At 39.5% G+C, this 20,732-nt stretch overlaps 1 protein-coding gene across 1 annotated transcript in view; it reads right to left on the bottom strand.

Annotated features, from left to right (window-relative positions):
• Man1a1 (mannosidase, alpha, class 1A, member 1) overlaps positions 1-20,732 on the bottom strand; it is a gene marked incomplete at its 5' end in the record, with an annotated part of 158,233 nt that extends 137,501 nt beyond the window's left edge. Inside the window, one exon of the mRNA XM_013032775.1 lies at positions 20,232-20,732. Coding sequence (XP_012888229.1) covers positions 20,232-20,732 — 501 coding nt within the window. The remainder of the gene's footprint in view (positions 1-20,231) is intronic.

Raw genomic sequence — 20,732 nt, 5'->3', positions numbered from 1 at the left:
ACTACTCAGCTACTCCATTGAATCTGTCCCAATTGGAGTCACCTTCACTATGCTCATCACCAAATCCAAAGGACACTTCTCAGTCTTCCCTTGACTCTTGCGTCCTTTGACACTGCCGAATTGCACTCCCTAAGTTATAAACCATCTGAAATTGCCCCAGGGTACCACACTCCACTCGCTCTCTTTCTGCACCCCTGATTTTCCCTCCTCTGGCACCTCTGACTTGATACTGATGTTCCTCAGGCCTCCAGGCTGCTTTCTCATCTACAGGACATTCCATCCTGGAGGGGTCTTGTTTACACTCATAACCAGACGGTTTCAGCACTGGTATCTCTTGTCTAAGCTTCTCTGAAGCATTGTATGTTGCTGTCTGCCAGAGATCTCCTCCAATTAAACATCTTTCTCCTCTCACACCACATACTCCACCTCTTCTCCTGTATCCTCTCCCTCATCTAGGATCCTGGCCATCAATCAACTTCTTGTTCAAACTGAGAAATCTTGCATCATTCTTTAACTGTATTCCTTTCCTTATTTTCAGTGCCCTAAAGAGTTGTATACATGTAAATTGTTTTTAATAACCCAAGGATTTGGTTAGGTTCTCCATCTCTGCTACCCTGTTGTACATTTAGGCCATCATCACCTTTCCTCTAGTCACTGACAAGCATTCTAACATGCCCTTGGTATTAGGTCTTAAGAAAAGCCTAAAATCAGTATGGTTTCCCCATTTAACTCCCCTCCCCAAGTCTCCAATAGTCTCAGGAGAGAGTCTGAAGACCTGGCAGGATCCCTGACATGGCCCATTTCACACAGTTGTATTCTCAGCTGTACTCCTAACTCTCTCCTTGGCTACCCTTGGGGACTTCGCATTCCCTGTCTCTGACTGTTCTGTTCTTCCTCTTGTGCTTCCACTGGTAACTTCCATTCACCCTCAGGGCTCTTTAATACTTTTTTCTGAAACCCCAGTGCTTAAATCTGTCAGAGTGCCATATACGGAGTTGTTCCAAATCTCATGTAACCGTCCCAACCAAACACTCCCACAGCAACCTTGACACTTCCCCTGCCCTTATACCCTTTACCTTCACCCTTCAGACTCAACAGTGGCAGTGGTTACATCTGTCTTGCTTTCTGCTGACTCCCCAGTGTACACAGTGCTACTTCCCAGTCTCTGTAGAATGGGAATGATTCTTAATCTGATGTATTAAAGGAAAATTGTATTCAATTCTTTAAAAAAATCATTTGGTGTAATGATTACTATACCACTTTATTTGTATACATTGAAAAGTTATAATATCTAGGTGTGTCTTAGGAACACTAAGACCTTCTTGTCACTTCTTTGCAACACACACACACACACACAATTTTTGCAGTGCTTGGGGTTGAACCTAATGTCACACACACAGCAGGCAAGCACATTGCCACTCACTGAGCCACATCCTCAGTTCTTTTATTCAATTTATGGCTTAACTAATCATCTATGACTTAAACTCATAGAATTCTTTCTGAAGATATACTTCACTTGAATTGAAAATGTGAATTTTGTTTATGCTAACATCGTCATACTTTATGGGCTCTCTTGCTTAAACAGTCGTTCTAAGACTTCAGGGAGAGAAAGAATCAAATTTAGATTTTGTTTCTCTCAGTGACTGTAATTATTCTTTCACTTTGATTTAAACAAGTTTCCAGAGCTCCCACTTACTTTTATTAATGCTTAAAGCATTATTTTAAATAATTATACACACACATATAACCACCCATTTACTATGCATGTACATATCATTAAGGTATATAAGCATATAGGAATATGTACTAATAAACATAATACTTGATGTTCAGCACATTATTACTCTTAAGAGAGGCTTTTCCAAACAAACTGAACAGAGGTTTTACTTTCCTAATTAAAGTATGGTGTTTGGCACAAGCTGGCATAAAAACAGTGCCAACCTTCACTGCTGGGCTTCCCTTCCTTCCTTCCCAGGCAGAAGAATGACTTCAGGAGAAGGCCCAGTTCTTTACTCAAGGTTGGCAAGACCCTGGAGGGTGTTGAGGGGAACTGCAGGAGGCTCAGGAGGATGCATGAATGCATGGCCAAACAGACCCAGGGTTAGAAGTCCAGAGGCTACAAAGAAGCTGTGTAACCTGGTCCAACTGACATGACCCTTCCCAACCTGCATTTCCTATGTGTAAAATGGGAGAGATATCATCAAACTCACAGAGTTGTTCTCAGAATTAAACACAAAATACCAAATGGTTAGTAGAGTGCCAAGCAAGAAGTAAACATTCAACAAATATCCTACTGGAGTTACTTGAATACTTTTGTCCAGCTTTAAAATTAAAATTGCAGATACATGGAAGCAAAATCTATGTAAAAAATGAGATGTTAAAAATCTAGCCACTGGTTGTTTAATTATATATAACTCAAACTGCACAGAAAAATCAGTTAAAGAGATAAGAAGAATAGCAAATTAATAGAAAAACTGTATTAAAAACAGCATATTGTAGTGTATAGCTGAGAAGCTATATTTTTATTAAATATGTGGTCTTAGCAGCTGTCTCTATTTTAAGCCTAGAGAAAAAAAGAGAGAAAGGCATCAGTTATTATAATTTTTATCCTTAAACCAATTATAACTCCGAATTAAAATCTGAGCTCTAACAGTCAATCCAGGAATAACATTTTTATTTTACATGTTAAGGCAAGATTCTTCTTAAAAAAGAAATATCTACCTTGGGGTCTTCTTGTATAAAAATGAAACAATAGGATTATACACAGCAGACACTATCTTTTACAGCAATTGAAGTGCTCTGTGTCCGTTTCACCTCTCCTCCCATAACAGTTTGTTTGTCATCTTCAGATGAGCATTTGAAAGTTCCCTTTGCAAAATTTCCCCAGTGCTTTGGGAATCACCAGCAATACTGGGGTGATGCATGAGATTTCAAATCAATCAAAGGCATTGCTTCCTGAGATGACTTTCGAGCAACTCTATGGAGAGCCAAAGGCCCACAAATATGCTAACCAATCATGTGTTTAGACAGCTCTCTCTTTCAGGAATTCTAAAATGCAGCGAGTGCCCAGCAGGTCAAGGAAAAGGTAATCTGTCTTTGTGCAACTCCTAATGCCTGGAATTCCCTCTTGAGGTTCCTGGAAGCCAGAGTCCTGCCCAGTTCCTGTTGTTAACCGCAGTCAATTCTTGATTGGTAAGATGAGTAGTGATCTGACATACATAATGCATATAATCCCACTTCTGCTAGTCTGGTACTTTTGTGTGTCATTAGAAGCTTTTCTCTCTCTCTTCCCTACTTTCTTTTTTCCTCCCTCCCCCGGCCTCCTCTCTGGAAGAAACCAAAAAGGATGGGAGGGGATTAAATACACAGGTAGATACAACAAAAAGAGAGAAAGAAGCCAAACCTAAATTAAACTACATTATGAACACAAAAATGAATATTTATTTTTGCATATTTGGTTATAAAACCCTAAACCATCGATAGCACATCATTCAAACAAACAACCTCAGATCAAAACTTTTATTTATCAAGAATACCTACATCCATGCTGGGTGCCGGTGGCTCATGCCTATAATCCTAGCTACTTAGGAGGCCAAGATCTGAACATCGTTGTTCAAAGCCAGCACAGGCAGAAAAGGCCCCATGAGACTCTTATCTCCAATTAACCTTAAATAAAAAATTGGAAGTGGCTCTGTGGCTCAAAGTGGTAGAACACTAGCCTTATTGAAAGAGCTCAGGGACTGTGCCCAGGCCCTGAGGTCAAGTCCCATGATGATCAAACAAAAACAAAAACAAAAAGAGTATCTACATCCAGGGCTGTTTTCCTAACAAGGAGTCCACAACTGGTTAACTCATATCAAAACCTGGTATTATAGTTTCCCAAGCTTCTTGATAGTCCTCAAAGAAATCCCTTCTAAATTCTTAGTGTTTTCCTTAGGAAAACCTAGAGTGTAATTCTCTAGATCACAGGTGGGTGGAGAACTACCACCACAGAAGCAAACACATGGAGTTCCCAGACTCTCAAGTACATACACTGTATTGGGATGTTACCCAAAAAAAAAAAAAAACAGCAAATGATGAATAGTACCACCCCCTCACTCTCCCCCTAGGCAACTGTTTTTAAACCATCATACATTTTCCATACATTTTAGAATCCTACAGTCCAGTAAAATACAGATAACATATCTACCTATGTTTTTCAGTATAGGTATACAATAAAGGTATATCTTGAAACAGAACTCTCTTTAACAACAACAAAAAAGTAACCCTAGTTACACTTGGAAAAACAAGGGAAATATATATATATCCTTTTATTCTGACTTTTCCTATTTTCTCTATGACAACTAAAAGCAAGCAGAGTCTAAATTCTAAGATGGAAAAATACAGATTTGGGGGATTAAACAGAACTAGAATAAAAGAAATCAAAGCACACTTGTGCCCAGCAAAGAAAACCTTTGCTTTTTTTATTAATCCATTTTTATTAAACAATATTTGTTTTGAATTGTAACATAAAATAATTTTAAGATGAAAAAATATCACAGAGTAAATGCTTTTTCAGCTACTTTATCTTGTGTCTCAAGACCATAAACACTTTTCTGTGTGTTTACTAGGCTGAAGATTGAACTCACGAACTGCATGATGTTCCTGAGGTACTTTTTCCCCCTCAGGTCTAGCTCTCTACCACTTAACCCATAGCTCCACTTCTGTTTTGTTTTTTGTTTTAATTGTAGATAAAAGAGTCTCACAGGCTCTCTTACTGCTGGCTTCAAACTGTGATGCTCAAATCTCAGCCCACTGAGCAGTCAGGATTACAGGCATGATTCCTGCTCAGACATCATTTCTTATGTTAAGGTTGAACACAGCCAAAATGTCTCCAGAAAGTCTTTTAAGAATATAATGTTCCAGTGAAAGAAAGTAAGCTCAGAGAACATTAGCTGATATTCTGTTTCCAAATCTAATCCTCCAGGCATAAACTACAAAGTTAATAAAGAACAGATTAAAAGCAACCAAGAACGAATTATTAATTCCATTTTCCATTTCACTCTTCAAATCTTGTTTTAAGTGCGGCAGGGATCTCTGCTGCCAACACAGTTGATGCTGTGGCAACTCCAGTAACCAATGCATATCATCACAAAGGCTGTAGATAGGCCCTAAAATGAAAGCACCATATGCCTCATTATTGAGCTAAATTTATACACATAAGGGAAACACTTTCAGCTTTTCAGTTCACAAAATAGTTCTTCCAATGCCCCAAAGGTGTTTTTCCAGGTTTTATCATTCTGTTTTCTCTCCTATCCCCAAATTACAGTGTTTGTGTAGCACCAGGCCAAGGAGTTAAAGGTAACCGACACTGATGAATTCATAGGAGACTACTTCTTCAACACCCTCTCTATAGTTGCCGTAAGGATACGCATCATATCAGTAAGAAAACAACTGAAAAGGGCAAATAACAGGAAACAGGATTTTGGCAAGAACCAAGTAACAATGGAAAACACAAGATATGGGTCAACGACGCAATGCTGTAATCAATCAAAACTTCTTTCTTTCTTGGAAACAACTTCCTGAGTGCAGTTTACTTACCAACTTTCTCAATGAAAGTTCAAGCCTATTATTCCCACCAATTCCTAGCTGCTAATAAACAAATGCTATTATTAAATAATGCCACATGCCAGACATTGTGTTATTAGAGAATCTCACACATTTTTACTTTATGCGTATAACAACTTTGAAAAAATGAGAATTATTAACTTCATTTCACTGGAATAGAAAGGAGAGCTCAGAAGTGTTTCCACTCTTCCATATGGCCTCACAGCCTAACTACATTGTAAAAAAAATTGGCTGTTCCTTGTATTAGTTACATTTAAGATGAATCACATCCTGCTGTCAAATTAGGGACCATGAACTTAGGAGACTGAAAAAATGTGTCTTTCAATAGCCAAGATATGGAAACAACCCAGATGCCTCACAATAGATGAATGGATCAAAAAATGTGGTACCTATATACAATGGAATTTTACACAGCCATTAGAAAGAATAAAATAATGTCATTCCCAGGGAAATGGATGGAACTAGAACAAATCATGTTAAGTGAGGTAAGCCAAGATCAGAGACAAACGGTGCATATTCTCCCTGATATGTGGAAGTCAGATTTAAAATGCAATGGGAAATGACAAATTATACAGGATTCTAGATGCTAACATACAGTGGGACCAAAAGAGGATAGCTTTTGGATGAAATCACCAAGTTGTTAATACCCAAGTGCCTCTTCATAAGTATATAAAACAATATATACACTAAACAAACTCCAAGAATATGGAAATAAAGGACCTTTTTCTTTAGTGAATTCTTTTTTTTTTTGGGGGGGGGGTCCAGTCGTGGGGCCTGAACTCTGGGCCTGGGCGCTGTCCCTCAGCTCTTCAGCTCAAGGCTAGTACTCTACCACTTGGGCCACAGCACCACTTCCAGCTTTTTTCTTTTTGCTTATGTGGTGCTGAGGAATCGAACCCAGGGCCTCATACATGCAAGGCAAGCGCTCTACCACTGAGCCACCTTCCCAGCCCCTAGGACTTTTTTCTTAAGTGTTTTTTTTTTTTTTCTAATGACTCCATATGATTTACCTCACATATAGTGTATTAACTTGCACATCTGAGGGAAGTTGGGGGGAGGGCACAGAATCAGTGGAAAAAAGGTGAAAAAGTACAGTAGCGGAACCCACTGGCTGCACTGGACAATGATGAAAGTGAACCACACAACTCGTGGGTGGAGATGGGAGAGAGGAGATGGGAGAGAATAAGGGAACAGAGATACTATGCAAAAAGAAGGAAATGCACTTATTACCTGATGTATGTAAATGTAACCCCTCGGGATATCACCTCTAAAACAACAATAAAGCAGTGGGGGGGGTGGCCGGGGAAGAAGGCAGTTGGAGTCCAACTAGTGAACCAGGAGACAGATGAGCCCCAAAGAATCTGAAGTGATCCATCAGAGGAGTCTGGTATGGTATCTTGTAAATAAACCTGCCTCATATACTTTTTGTTTTTTACTTATTTATTTTTACCAGTCCTGGGGCTTGAACTCGGGGCCTTAGCACTGTCCCTGAGCTTCTTTAGCTCAAGGCTAGCACTCTAGGACATGAGCCATAGGGCTACTTCTGGCTTTTTCTGTTTATGTGGTATGGAGGAATTGAACCCAGAGCTTCATGCATGCTAGGCAAGCATTCTACCACTAAGCCACATTCCCAGCCCTGCCTCATATACTCTTAAAAAAAAAAAAAAAAGAAGAAGAAAAAATGTGTCCCTATTTTGGAATCCACAGGAAGTAACACATAGGCCCCTGAAATTATAAACATATAGTCCAAAGACGAACACAAAAAATGGCATGGGACTTTGGAGAAGAAAGATTCCAGTAATAATTAGAGAACACAGAAAGGATTTCCTAAGAACATGGATTCTGTGCAAGAGAAAGCAGAGTGCTTTTAAGCAGGATGAAGTAAAAAAGGAAAATTCCTACACCAGTTGTGTTTTGGAGACAGTAACTAGGCAAGTCTTGCAGATCACAGATCTTTCATGAAGGTAATAGGACATAGGACTCAAGAAGCAAACTGGGGCAGATATGCTGAAGGTGATGGATTTCAAGCTAAGGAGCTGTGACTTCTAGAGCAATGTCCTTCCAACAGATCACTGGATCAGCTGCATCAGTATTACTTGAGCATGTTAAAAATGCAACTTGTGAGCCAGACATGGGTGGATGACAACTGTAATCCTAGCTATTCAGGAGGCTGAGATTAGAGGCTGGTCATTTTAAACCAGCCCAGTTAACTGAAGACTCTTGTTTCTAATTAGCCAGCAAAAAAGCAAGGCTGGAGGCTCTGGCTCAAGTGGTAAAGCACTAGCTGGGAGCAAGAGGCCTTGACTTCAAACTCTAGTATTACCAAAAAGAAAGAAAAGAGGAAATGAACAGTATAAAGTAACTTTTGGAGCCCACTAGATGACCTACTATCTAAGAACCCCTGGTCGGGACCATGTAATCTTTCTTTAAAATATACCCTGAGCTGAACTGCTGAGTTGTACAGTCAGTAAAACCCTGGGTTGGGCAACAGGAGAGAAGTCACACTGTAGGAAGGTTTAATTAATTTAATAGTAATCTGCAGAATGGTTTGGAAGGGGACCATTTGCAAAATGCAGAAAATTCACAGAGCTTCTGCCATGCAATTATTTATATGAGACAGCATTTTCAGGAGATACATTAATTTGGAAAACAGAAGACTGCGGCTCTTCTTTCTCAACCTATCACACCTAACCCATTTATGACACTCTGGAAAATGATGCCTAACCCAAGATTTTTTTGTCTCCATGTGGAACTGTGAACAGTGCCTATTAAAACACTGTTGTTTCAAAAAAAAATTTCTGGAATGTTAAGGGGAAAAAAGTAAGACAACTTTAATTAGGTATGTTATATATAAAATTAAAATATGGGAAAAATGACAGCTCCTATTAAATATAGTCCAATACTCCAAGCAATAATGAACAGAAATGAGTATGGATTTATCTAATTTTAAAATCACACACCTACAAAATAAAATGCTGGGTATAAATACAAAGCAGATTGACTTTTTGACAGAACAACTGAACTTTTTTTAGTCAAGTAAGTGTTGACCTTTAAAGGAATTTCACAATTATCTGCCTTTATTCCAGTGATGTTGCTTTTGCTCAGAAGAACTACTTCCACATCAGTTTACAAGCCACATAAGAAAACAAATACAGTTTCATTGTATAAATCATTGTGAATTTTTTTTTAAAGTTTTAAAATGGAAAAGGTCATTTTCTACATTCATTATTCTTTTTAGTCAGTAGATTTGATTCTTATAATATTTGACAAGTATTCTTAAAAGGACATGTTTGTAGCCCTTGAAAATACATGCAGGAAGCAATCTCCAAAGGTGAGTGGGTACCCTTTCAGAGTACATGATTACTTAAACTGGACACTGGTGGCTAAAGCCTTGTAATCCTACCTACTGAGAAGCCTGAGATTTGGGGGACCGAGGGTCTAGCCAGCCTCAGTATAAAAGTTTGCTAGACAACATCTTCTAAACAACCAGCAAAATCCAGGCCTGGAGGTGTGTCTTAAGTGGTAGAGGGCTAGCTTAGCAAGCTGGAAAAAACATCATGTATAAAAAGAAAATAACTCAACCCATTTAACTCGTGTTAGTATGTTGGTTTAAAGCCAGAATATGTATTTAACAAGTATTTACTAGGTCCTGTTTTGGCCAAAGACCAGAGCTAGCTGGTCTGGTGGACATGTGGAAAAATAAGGAAAGGTTCTTTTCCTGCTTTCAACATGATAGCTCTGGAAGAGATTGATGATGACCAAAAGCTTGTGTCACAGAAATTCTGCACTCTTGGAGACAAAAATAAGTACTTCTAACCTGTACCATGTGCCTTTATCTTATTACTCATAGAATGCCTAATAAATCATAATTTTATTCACTCGGCTAATGCAGTTCTCAACAGTAGTTAATAAATCATCTTCTTTTTTTTATTCTCCACAATCCACTGTTTCCCCATCCTCAAAGCTCCTGAATTCTTCATAATGTATTCTGTTAACTAATCCCAGGAGAATTTAATGAAAACTCACCAAAGTGTTTCATATGAATGAATGTATACAGCTTATTGAACACACACCAATTAGAAAATACATTTTTTAACTACTTAAAGTTCCCATTACTATTCTTAATAAGAATCCCTTATAAAATTGCTGACTTGGGCTACTAATTTAAGGAATTAAATCACAATACAGACTGCTTAAACTGAAAACCTGCAGTTGACTAGATATATCACTCAACTCTGCCAGTTGACTACAAAAATAACAAGCCTCCGAGATCAACATCTTAAATATTCTAAAATTACTATCTTCTCAAACCACAATTTATAAAATAATATAGTACATTTATGTCAATCATTACTCATCATGTTAACACAGTCTCAAAGCCAGATTTAAACAGTTCTGGCATTTGGCAGATTTTTATGAACTATCCAAGGTCAGAATAGCAATACATTTTCAAATGTGCAGTTCCTGACTTTCCTAAAAACCATGACTAGAACAGTTTATTTGAAGATGTTGGTCCAAAGTAAAAACACTAACAGCTCAAGCTGCATGAATAATTAGGTTTTCAGTTTACTTAAAAATAAAATACCTTAGACAAAAAATGTTTATTTTTTCTATTCAAACCACCAATGGTCTCCAACATACAAAAGATTAGCCTGCTCTTTCAAGTGTTAAGACTATATTATGATTCACTGTGAATGATAGTCTCCTTCTGGGTAGTTTTTTCTTAATGTTTAGGAATTCAACTTTATAAGACTCTCCATGGTTTGGCATCATCAATTCTATTTGGAGTATTTTTAACCTTCAACTATAACATTAAAATACTAAGAAATCATTCTGGTAATCTAAATAAAAGAAGGCCTTCCCCAGATCTCTGGAGTTAATATTGTCCTCCAGGTGCTGATGAAAGTTGTCTGGGTCTTAGCAAGACTCCCATTTCAACAAAGAAGCTAGAAATGACAACATACAACTATAATCCTAGCTCCTTTGGACTCAGAGATAGGAGGACCGTGATGTAAGGCTGGCCAGGGCAAAAGCATGAAACCTAAAACCTAAAAAAAAAAAAGATATAAAGCAAAAAGTACTTGAGTTCAAACCTCAGTATCTCCCCTCAAAAGAAGTCTAAGTGCTCTGGGTCAAGGAAATGGATTATGCCTCTGTTTGATATCATAAAATAACAAAGTAAATGGAAAAAAAAAGCCACACATCTACAGCATGGTTACAACTACAGGGAAAAAAACTCCACAAAGGTGCTAAAGGGGAGGAGGGGCTGCTGTCCTGACCTGTGACTGAAAGGACTGAGAAAATAGTTTTCCTTTTTTTCTCTTCAGTACTTTCAAAACTATGTTTCCAAGGCAGGCAACAGTTTAAAATATAAAAACTTGGTGACATATCTGTGTGTATTTCTTGTCAAAGTCACTGTTAATGAAATTAGCAAGTTAATAAAAATATCAATTGCCATTAAACACACACACACACACACACACACACACACACACACCAATGAGATGGGGAGAATGATGGGAAGGATGACAGTGATCGAGATGCATTGTATTTATAATTTGACTTGTGGAACTGAAACCTCTTTGTAAAACTATATAATTAATAATAATAATAGTAATAATAATAGATAAAAAATAATGAAAGATCCTAGGCTTCTCTACCAATCTATTTTCTCCCTTGCTAAGACAAATCTCAAAGTACAATTCTATCTGCTGAGCAGCCTTTTTTTCCTACTTCGGCTATCCTAGGATTTGAATTCAGAGCCTCATTCTTGTTTAGGCAGGAGTCCTACCACTTGAGCCACATCTCTGGTCCTTTTTGTTTTAGTTGTTTTTCAGATAAAGCTTTATATTGTTTGCCTGGGATGGCCTTGAACCCTGATCCCTCCAATCACTACCTCCTGAGCAGCTGGAATGGCAGTCATGTAAGCAGATTTAATGATATACTTTCAACATTAGCCTTCAAGAAGTTACATGTCCATGAAAGGGTAACATTTCATGCAGTTGAAAATGAGATTCTAAGATTGTGCAAACACTTCTGTGCTACTTTAAACATTTCCTTAGCTTGTCCTGTTGTATGCCCTATAGACAACAAGTGAAGAAACACCCTTTCTTTTGTAGCTCCTACATGTAAATTCCCAAGAAAGAGGAACTGGGGTCAGAAAATAATTTCCCAAATACAAGGCAGGGAAGTTGAACCGGCCACTCTCTGTATGGGATTTTATATCTGAGACCTTCTTGTCCCTGAGGATCAAGTAGTCCTCAGGGAATCTGGAAAAGACCATTCAATGAGCAAGGATCAGGCAGAAGTGGGGGTTTCCATCAATAGCTCCTGGTCTTTGTGTCTCAACCACAGTCATTCACAATTACTGCCACATCCTTTCCCATAAACCCTAGCACGTGTACACAACCTTCACTGCTAGGATGCAACACTTCTGTGTGCCAGGCACCCTCTCAGAGCCAACTGCCCTTTCTCAGGTTTCTTCTTATCTTCCTGCCTCCACTCAAGCAAACTTCTGGCACTAAGCACCCCTCACAAGAGCCTGAAAAATCACAGTCTAAGAGGCCCACTTAGATGTATGTGAAAATATAAAGGAAAGTTAGGACACTATCATCTGAGTGTATGTATGTGCAGGCTGAAGAAGCTGAACAAACAATCAAGAACCCGATTTTCGGATAAATGTATGAGCCACAGAGACAAATGCACTGGAAGAGAGAAAGGAAGTGGAGGGGAGGGGGTGAGGCGATGCCATTCAGTCTGGTTGCAAAAATCAAGTAAACCCAAAGATTACAAGTGTTCTTTAATTTTATCCTTTCTGTCTGTATTCTGTGCAGGACTGCTGGGCTCCGATGTACCTAAAGCAACTGTGGAGTTCTGGCCAAAAAGAGGGCTGTGATTCCTAAATGCTCTTTAAGCCTTAATCTCATTTGGTTTTCTTTCAAGTACATAATGATCACAGGAATCTTTATCAAGCCCCTGTTGAGGTAGGGCAGAGCCACTACATTCTTTCTAGTGAAGTGCTCAGCCAGCCTTGCTTTCACAGGCAATACCTTCCCAAGCAAAGCGGCCCAGCCTGCTCTCCACCTAGGATATTCTCAGCAGTAGGGTGTTCTCAGGGGGCTGCTGGCATTTGGCATGCTGTTCAGAGCTAAGTGGGGAAGGCTCAGCCAGTCAGTCTCCAAAGCACAGGCTCCCATCAGAGTCAAGATCATCACAGGCTGATCAGGGACTGGGCACTATGCCGCAGCTCACGTGGTCCTAATTTATTCCTCATATATAAGGTGGAGCACCAAGCCAGAGGGTCGTAGAGGTCCTTCTAGTCCTGAAACCTGAATATATCTAAACTTAACATAAAATTCTCAAAAAAAATGCCATTTTAATGCAAGCTCAGGTGACAGGCTGAGATGTGATTGTAGAATTTATCCTAATTATGTAATTTTTGCCAAGTCTAAAAATCATCTCATGTCTTAAAAACAATCATCCAAAGACAAAAAAAAAAAAAAAAAAAACAGGTTAAAATTCACTTTCCTCAATCTCAGTCTCTTTCTCTTTTCCTCCCTCCTTCTCTCACTTTAGGGGAAGAATTCCAGTGCTTAAGGAGGTAACTTGACTGTAACTACTCAGAGAAAATGGTACTTCAGAAACTAGAACATCTAACTACAAAAGGCAAATTGTTCACACATATTTTAAAGTAGAGAAGCTGCAGAAGTATAGGCAGTTAAGTGTATAATTTTAATGATAGCTATGGGTTTGGCCAATTTGGTAGAAATCTAAGAAAATCATCGTTAACTACAGCACAATAAAAACAATAGCTACCTACAGAGATCATGTTGATGAATTGTAAATGCATCTCTGTAAGCATCAAAACATAACTTTATCTATTTTTATAAGTGCCTTTTGAGAGACTTCATTATGCACTTCCCTGGGTCATTAAACAGTATAGGGAATAATGCACTCTTTTCTTGATGTCTAGGTAGTGACCAAAAGCAGTAAGACAAGTAGTTTTATTGTACACCCACTGAATGCCTGATGCCTTTCTAAATGCTTTAACATTGCTATGGGCACTATTTTACAAATGAGGAAACTGAAGCTCTGAGAGATTAAGTAATATATGGAAGGTCACAGAGATAGTGCTTGGGAGGACAGATTCATGACCAGCCAAGTTTGTTCCAAATAGATGGGACAGACATAAGCAAGGAAACTTAAGACTCCCCAGGACCTACTAGAGTGGAGAGGCTCATAGATTTGCGTGATTTTTAAGGGTATGTGTACTTAAAAATGCAGTTGTTAATTCTTCTGTTTCTCCACAATACAATGACAGAAGAGGACATGACATTTATAGCTTGAAAGAACTCCTCCAAATTATTTTCTTTTCTTTTCTGGGCAGAGTCCATTTTATATTTTTCTTTCTCTTTTACTCACTTTTCTTCATAAAGAATGTGCAATGTACAAATGACTACTTCCTGCAGAGATCTTCTTAAGAGAAAAAGACGTCACATCAAATTTCCCCCAGTTGGTTTTTAAAAATAAGTAGTTTGCTAAATCATGCTAGTAGTGAAAGTTTTAAAGACTAACCACAGTTAATTCAAAAATCAACATGAGGTTAAATTTATAACATTTGAGGATTATGTCATAAGTGTTTTATACTCATTCTACATTAGGGTCTGTCAGTAATGAACATGAACTTTCAATTAATATGCTTTTGGAGTTTTATTTAGGAGGCAAGTGGAGTATGAGATGGAGGACACTCACTGATGGGACTTCTGTTTTCAACCCAGCTCTCTCACTAGCTGGTGAGGTGATTTCCAGTGTCTTGGTTGCTTCTCCTGTACAATGAATAAGCTGCGCTATCTCTAAGGTTCCATCCAGCCATAACATTTTGTGACTTAGAACATATGTTTAGTTTAAAAAAATCAGAGACTTGAAGTTATTATATTTATGGCATATTGTTGGTAACAGAAAAATATATTGTGCAGTTTGGGTAAAGAGCCTTTTAACAGAGAGGGGGGGGGGTGCAGATGATTATTTAATGAATAAACCCCAAGCTAGATACTAGGCTAAGAATACTGAGGGTAAACCCAGACTTGTTTTCCTCAAAGAAAAAGTATCTTCACAGCCAGGGGCTGTTGGCTCATGCCTGTAACACTAGCTATGCAAGTAAGAAGCTGAGATTTGAGGACTGCCAGGGCGGAAAGTCCAGAGACTCTCATCTCCAATAAGCCACCAGAAAACTAGAAGTGGCACTGTGGCTCAAGTGGTAGAGCACTTGAGCCGAAGAGCTCAGGGTCAGCACCCAGGTCCAGAGTTCAAGCCCCGCAACCAACCAAAAAAATAAGTAAACAAAGAGAGAGCGAGAGAATCTTCATTAAATTCCAAGATATTGGTTTCTTTTCATTTTTATCTACTTAACCAGTCATGTCATAGGATCTTGGGAGCCCAAGGTGACTGCTCTTTCCTTGTTTTCTCTCTCTCTCTCCCGCTCACTCTCGTTCTTTTCCTGTCAGTCCTAGGATTGAAATCAAGGCCTGGATATTGTCCCTTAGCCTTTTTGCTCAACACTACAACTTAATCATTTGAGTCACTGCTCCACTTTAGGTTTTTTGGGGTGGTTAACTGGAGATAAGAGTATCATGGACATTTCTGACTAGGCTTGCTTTGAATAGCAATCATCAGATTTCAGTCTTCTGAGTGGCAAGGAGGACATCAGCACCTGGCTGTGGCTGCTCTTCTAACCAAAAACAAAACAAACAAACAAACAAAAACTCCTCATGACAAAAACATACATGTCTATAATATAGTAGGGTATAAAGAAAGTCAAAGGCTAGAGGCATTCCAGTGGGGGGATGGGGGGTCCTATCCAAGTCCTGTGCAACTCTGTGCTAAACACTTAAGTCTTCATCTTCCACACAGATCTCAACATTCCTCTCCTCTGACCTTGACACACATACTTAAAGCTCATTTTAATAAATAAATATACCACCATAGCTCATGAAATAAGTAGTATGTAGTAACTGCCTAAGTGCTTACACAGTTAACATCTTAAGTATTCATCTGCATGTTGAAGAAAATCCTTTATAAATACTTCACAGCCTGCTCTCCTTGCTCTGAGGTAGGCTCCTGAGCCCTGAGTGAGAAGTCTGCCACTGAACACTGTGAACACAGAATGTTTCACAACAGAGCAGGGGAAACAGTCCAAAGGAGTTCTAGTTTCTTAAGGCAAAACTTCAAATTGTGGCCTTTATTATTTTGTAAATATTATTTTCCACAACAGAACTACCCCTATCAAGTAACTTTGGGAGTTAAGCTTCAAAATAAATGTGTTTCGTCTGGTCTGTCAAGGGGGATTATTCCCCCCACCTCTGATCTCTACCTGAAGAGAGAAGGGTTAACATTAATTAGAACTAGTGTAAGTCTTAATAAAATATATTTGAACCATTAGCCATCAACATGGAATCTTTCCTTAAATCTATGATCATACAAATAAGTCTGAAATAAAAATGAAGCTAGGTGCCAGTGGCTCATGCCTATAATCCTAGCAACTCAGGAGGCTAAGATCTGAGGATTGCAGTTCAAAGCCAGTATTGGTGGGAAAGTCCATGAGACTCTTATCTCTAAAGAACTAGCAAAAAGCTGGAAGTGGAGCTGTGGACCTGGGGCTCAAGTGGTAGAGTACTAGCTTTGAGTACAAAAGTTCAGGGACAGCAACCAGGCCCTGAGTTCAAGCCCCAGGACTGAGAAACATGTTTTCAAAACTACATTCTTCTTCTGAGAAACTCAGAAGACCGACCTATGTGACTCCGCAGCTGAAAGGTGACAGGACAGCCCCAAAGCTGACAGCCTGGATGTTGGCCACCTCTTCTCACATCCGTGGAGACTCCAGTTTGAGAAGAGTTAACTTGAATTTGGCTTGCATTAATCGGAATTCCCCATAATTCCAGGAAATGGACAAAAAAGTTTATCTTCTAATTGGATTAGGGCTCTAATACTAAAGGAGATGGCAGACCCAGTGTGTTCCCCCTAACCCACTAAAAAGAAAAATCAAACCAACTAAAAATACTACTTAACTTTTTAAAGAAGAATGGAGTACAGATGAAATGAATGACTTTTCTAGGAATTCTATGGTGCTATTTTAATCTGTGCTTCATTATCTTAACAGCTTTTTTGTTTTTTTTTTAAGCTAAGGACAGCTTTAGTATAATTTCAAGATCAAATTCATGGAAATACACATCCACTTTGTATGTCTTATAAAATCTGGGGACCTGCAAACTAAATGTATTTACAATAGTTCCACAATGGCAGGGTGAGGGAATTTTACATCAAAGGTTTACCATCCATCAAATTGGTAGTGGAAATCACAATACCTTTCTGTGAAAGACTTCAGGCAATGTCCTATTTTAATTAACAGACTATCTCCCCTAAGACACATATTTATTACAAATGTACTATAGCACCAATAACAATAACAATCATATTAACATTTTGAAAAATAGTAATTAAGTATTTTTGAACCAAAGTTATAAGACAAAAGTTTTACTTAAGATGACAGCTCAAGCTCCCAGCATAGAAGCTCTCCTTATCTATTTTAAATTTTAACTATAAACATTTTGGGTCCTTCAGGTATGATAAAGAAAATTATATTAAGTAAAGCAAGCCAGCCCCCAAGAAACACAGGCTGCATGGTTTCCTTCATTTGTAATAACTAGAATATGTCTAGGATATTCTTAGTAGAGGATATTTATTCAGAGCAGTAGCTATGTGCATATGACTATATAAAATGGTGCTTATCAAAATGATCTCCAAGACATGGAAACAGAGGTGTTTGTTTTTCCGTGTGTGTGTGTGTGTGTGTGTGTGTGTGTGTGTGTGTGTTATTTGCAATTACTTCTCTTCTTTTTTTTCTTTTTTGTTCCTTGGGTTTATTCCTTGTTGTAACTGTTTCTGATTTCTGTACCCTTTGTCTTGTATATAAGCTTATCTGATTTGGGGAAGGGAAGGGGAACCAGAAATGGTGGGACAAAGGGTGAACCAATGCAATATTGATACTTACTAGACACTATGTTGGAAATGAACTTTACAAATTTGGGGGGAGGGGAGAGAAATAGGAGAGGAGAGGGGAGGGGAGGGAAGTGGGAAAAAACTAGGGAGAGGTAACATTGTTTAAAAAGAAATGTACTAGTGACCTTACTTATGACACCTCACTGTACATCACCTTTACAACAAAATAAAAAAATCAAAATAAGAAACTTTAGAATAAAGAGAACTAGAAAATACAGGCACAAGCACTAACAAAACCAAGGTTAAAGTCATTGGTCCATGGTAAGGCATCCATAGTGGCACCTAAAGAACGTAAGTGTGTAAAGCTATACTCGCTTTATTCACAATGGGCAACCACTCTTTTCTCTCTAAAACCAGACACCTCATCTATCAGAAAAGTAGAAGTTACTTTCTTTGGTTTACAAAGAATTATGTCTGCTTGAACTGACAGAAAATCATAATCCATTTCTTCTCACAGGCCCCTACCTAACTACTGAAGCTAATTATGCTGATTCTTTTGGGCACTCACAATAACATTGAATGTTAAAAGACACATTTGGTTCCACCACTTTCTGCAACACCGGGAAGTTGCAAAACATGTAAGGGCTAAAATGTTGGCAATGCACTTATATCAGAAGCTACATAAATTTCTCTTGCATGGTAAATTAAATCCTTTTGATTTAGAGACACAGATAAGGTGGATCTAATAGGTATGGACATGTACACTGTTAATGTCCTGAACGGACTTAAGATGCCTTGCTACTTCTGCTCCAATGCAATTTAAATCATTAATGGTCTGTGCTAGCAGCTTTGTAACATCTGTGTGTCTTCAGGTTTTAAAATCCCTTTCTTGGAGGCAAGTGCAGTTTGCTCTACCTCACAGCCCATATGAATTTGGACTCCTGTTATGCATGAAGTACTCTGTTCAAATTTAAAGTAAACATTGTCAGGTATAGATCATTATGGTTAATTTCTAGGTTGGATAATGAGCCTGAAGTGAGTATGGAAGGATATTTGGAAAGAGATAGTTTGGTTCAACCCTCCAGGTCTGATAGGACTGACAAGATCTCAAGGAGAAAGGAAACTACTAGGGAGAAGTTCAAGGGAGTAGAACCCATGCCTCCTCTCCCACCCCCAAGTCTGGAAGAGTTCTATGCTTGAAGAATGGTCTCAAGGAGGCAGAAGGCTGAAGAACCACTAAAGGAAGCTATGTAGCTGAGGATGAAGACATCTTCCTAGGCTTCCCAGAAGAAAACCAAATACACCTGAACTTGCTCAATTACAGCCCAACCAAATCCATCTGGTTGTATGTTAAAGTTACAAATCGCAAGGCAGTCCATACTGCAGCCACTTACGCTAAGTATCTCTCAGTCACCTCCAAGTTCTGTTTACTCTCTGAAAATCTGATCTGGATGCTTCCTTTTGTGCTTACTGACCTGATACCAAAACAAAAATTTCAGAGATTCTGTGTAATTACTTTTAAGAGCAAAAAATATTATTTCTATTCATAACGTGTTTTATCAAATGGAATCAGATTTGGAACAATATGCTTTTAATAGAACTCCTACAGCTCTAGATTCTAGGTAAAATGCAGGCTGGCACAGTTTCACAACGGGGTGGAGCACTGGAAGGACCGAGGCACGTCCACAGACAGCCTGGTGACAGGTGACTGGGAGGATATCCAGGCTTCCTGGGTTAAGTCCTGATTCTGGTCCCTAACTTGCTCTGGAGCTCAAGGCCCTTTAACTTTCATCTTTGAAATGACAGCCCAAAAGGATTTTCAAGGTCTCCTTCAGCTTTAAGCTAGTCATGAACTAATCACATGTTACAAGTTCAAACTGAAAATTACCAGAAAGAAATTACAGAGGACTTATCAAAGTCCATGTTTGTCCTAGATTAACTTTGTTTACTGCCCTGCTGTAGAGGCAAACCTGTTGCTTCACATGAAAACCCTCTTTCTGACTGCACTAGAAATAGGGAATTTTTTTTTTAAATCTCCTTTTTCTAAAGACAGTAAGCCATAGTATCTTTCTTATGTTGGGAAGTTCTCAACTTTCACCTTCACAGTTTGTAAGTACACTCAGAATAACACCTGGCAAAATGGGGCCACAGGACTGAACGCTGGGTTCACTGGCTTGCTGATGGAACCTTTATATCAAGCGTGATTGATGCTTTGCGTTCACAGCCCAGCTTCATTTTTAAATCACACCAAACGTGGGTTTTTTTTTGGGGGGGGGGATATTGAGTCCTTTCATTGTTACTACTCTCAGGAACAATTAACCCTGTAGCAGCCAGTGGGAAAGGCTAGTATATTACCAGTACATGTATTCATACCCATCACATATGGTTTTAAGCTCATGAAGTTAAAAAAAGAAAAAAAAACAACGGGTTTCACTCCCGGATCTTCATGGGCCACATCTATACCGAGGAAACAAGACAGACTGTGATACAGCACCTGGTGGAAGGGGGGAACCCTCCATCTTTTCTGCTTTGTAAGGTTGCAATCTTAAAGAGTTTCACAGGTTTGACTCTTCTCCCCGAAAACTAGCACCCACGGAGGTGGGGGGGGTAGCCTGGCAGGGCGCACTCACCTCTTTGATCTTTGCCCTCTTCTCAGAGACCGTGGCGTCGGCGGGTTCCCTATTCTCCACCCCGATGGGGGGCTGGAAGTCCACGTTCGGCAGCCCCCCGAACTGCTCGCGGTCACGCTGCTGGTCCTGGTCCTGTGCCACCTTCTCCTTGTCCAGCAGGATGTCTCTTTGGATCTCCTCGGGCAGCTTCTGTAGGGTCTCCTTGGCTTCCCTGAGAGCCCGCTCGTGGTTTTCGCGGATCCTGGCCAAGTTGTCCTGGAGGGTGAGCACGGGGTCCGCGGGCGCGCCCTCCTCGCGGTGCCAGATTCGCCCCTCCTCGGCGTCCTCGGCGCGCGCCCCGGGCCCGGGCTTGCGGTCGGCGGCGGGCGGCAAGGCGGGGCTGGAGTGGAACAGGACCCCGCTGAGCAGCTTGGAGGAGTCGGGCAGGAAGAAGATCGCCCCGAAGCAGAGCGTGATGAAGGCGCTGAACACCAGCAGCAGCACGAACTTCTCCGTCAGGCG

This window comes from Dipodomys ordii, unplaced genomic scaffold (genome assembly GCF_000151885.1).
Source record: "Dipodomys ordii isolate 6190 unplaced genomic scaffold, Dord_2.0 Scaffold157, whole genome shotgun sequence".
In the NCBI taxonomy this organism is placed as follows: Eukaryota; Metazoa; Chordata; class Mammalia; order Rodentia; family Heteromyidae; genus Dipodomys; species Dipodomys ordii.
This window is presented reverse-complemented; position numbering and strand designations above follow the sequence as displayed.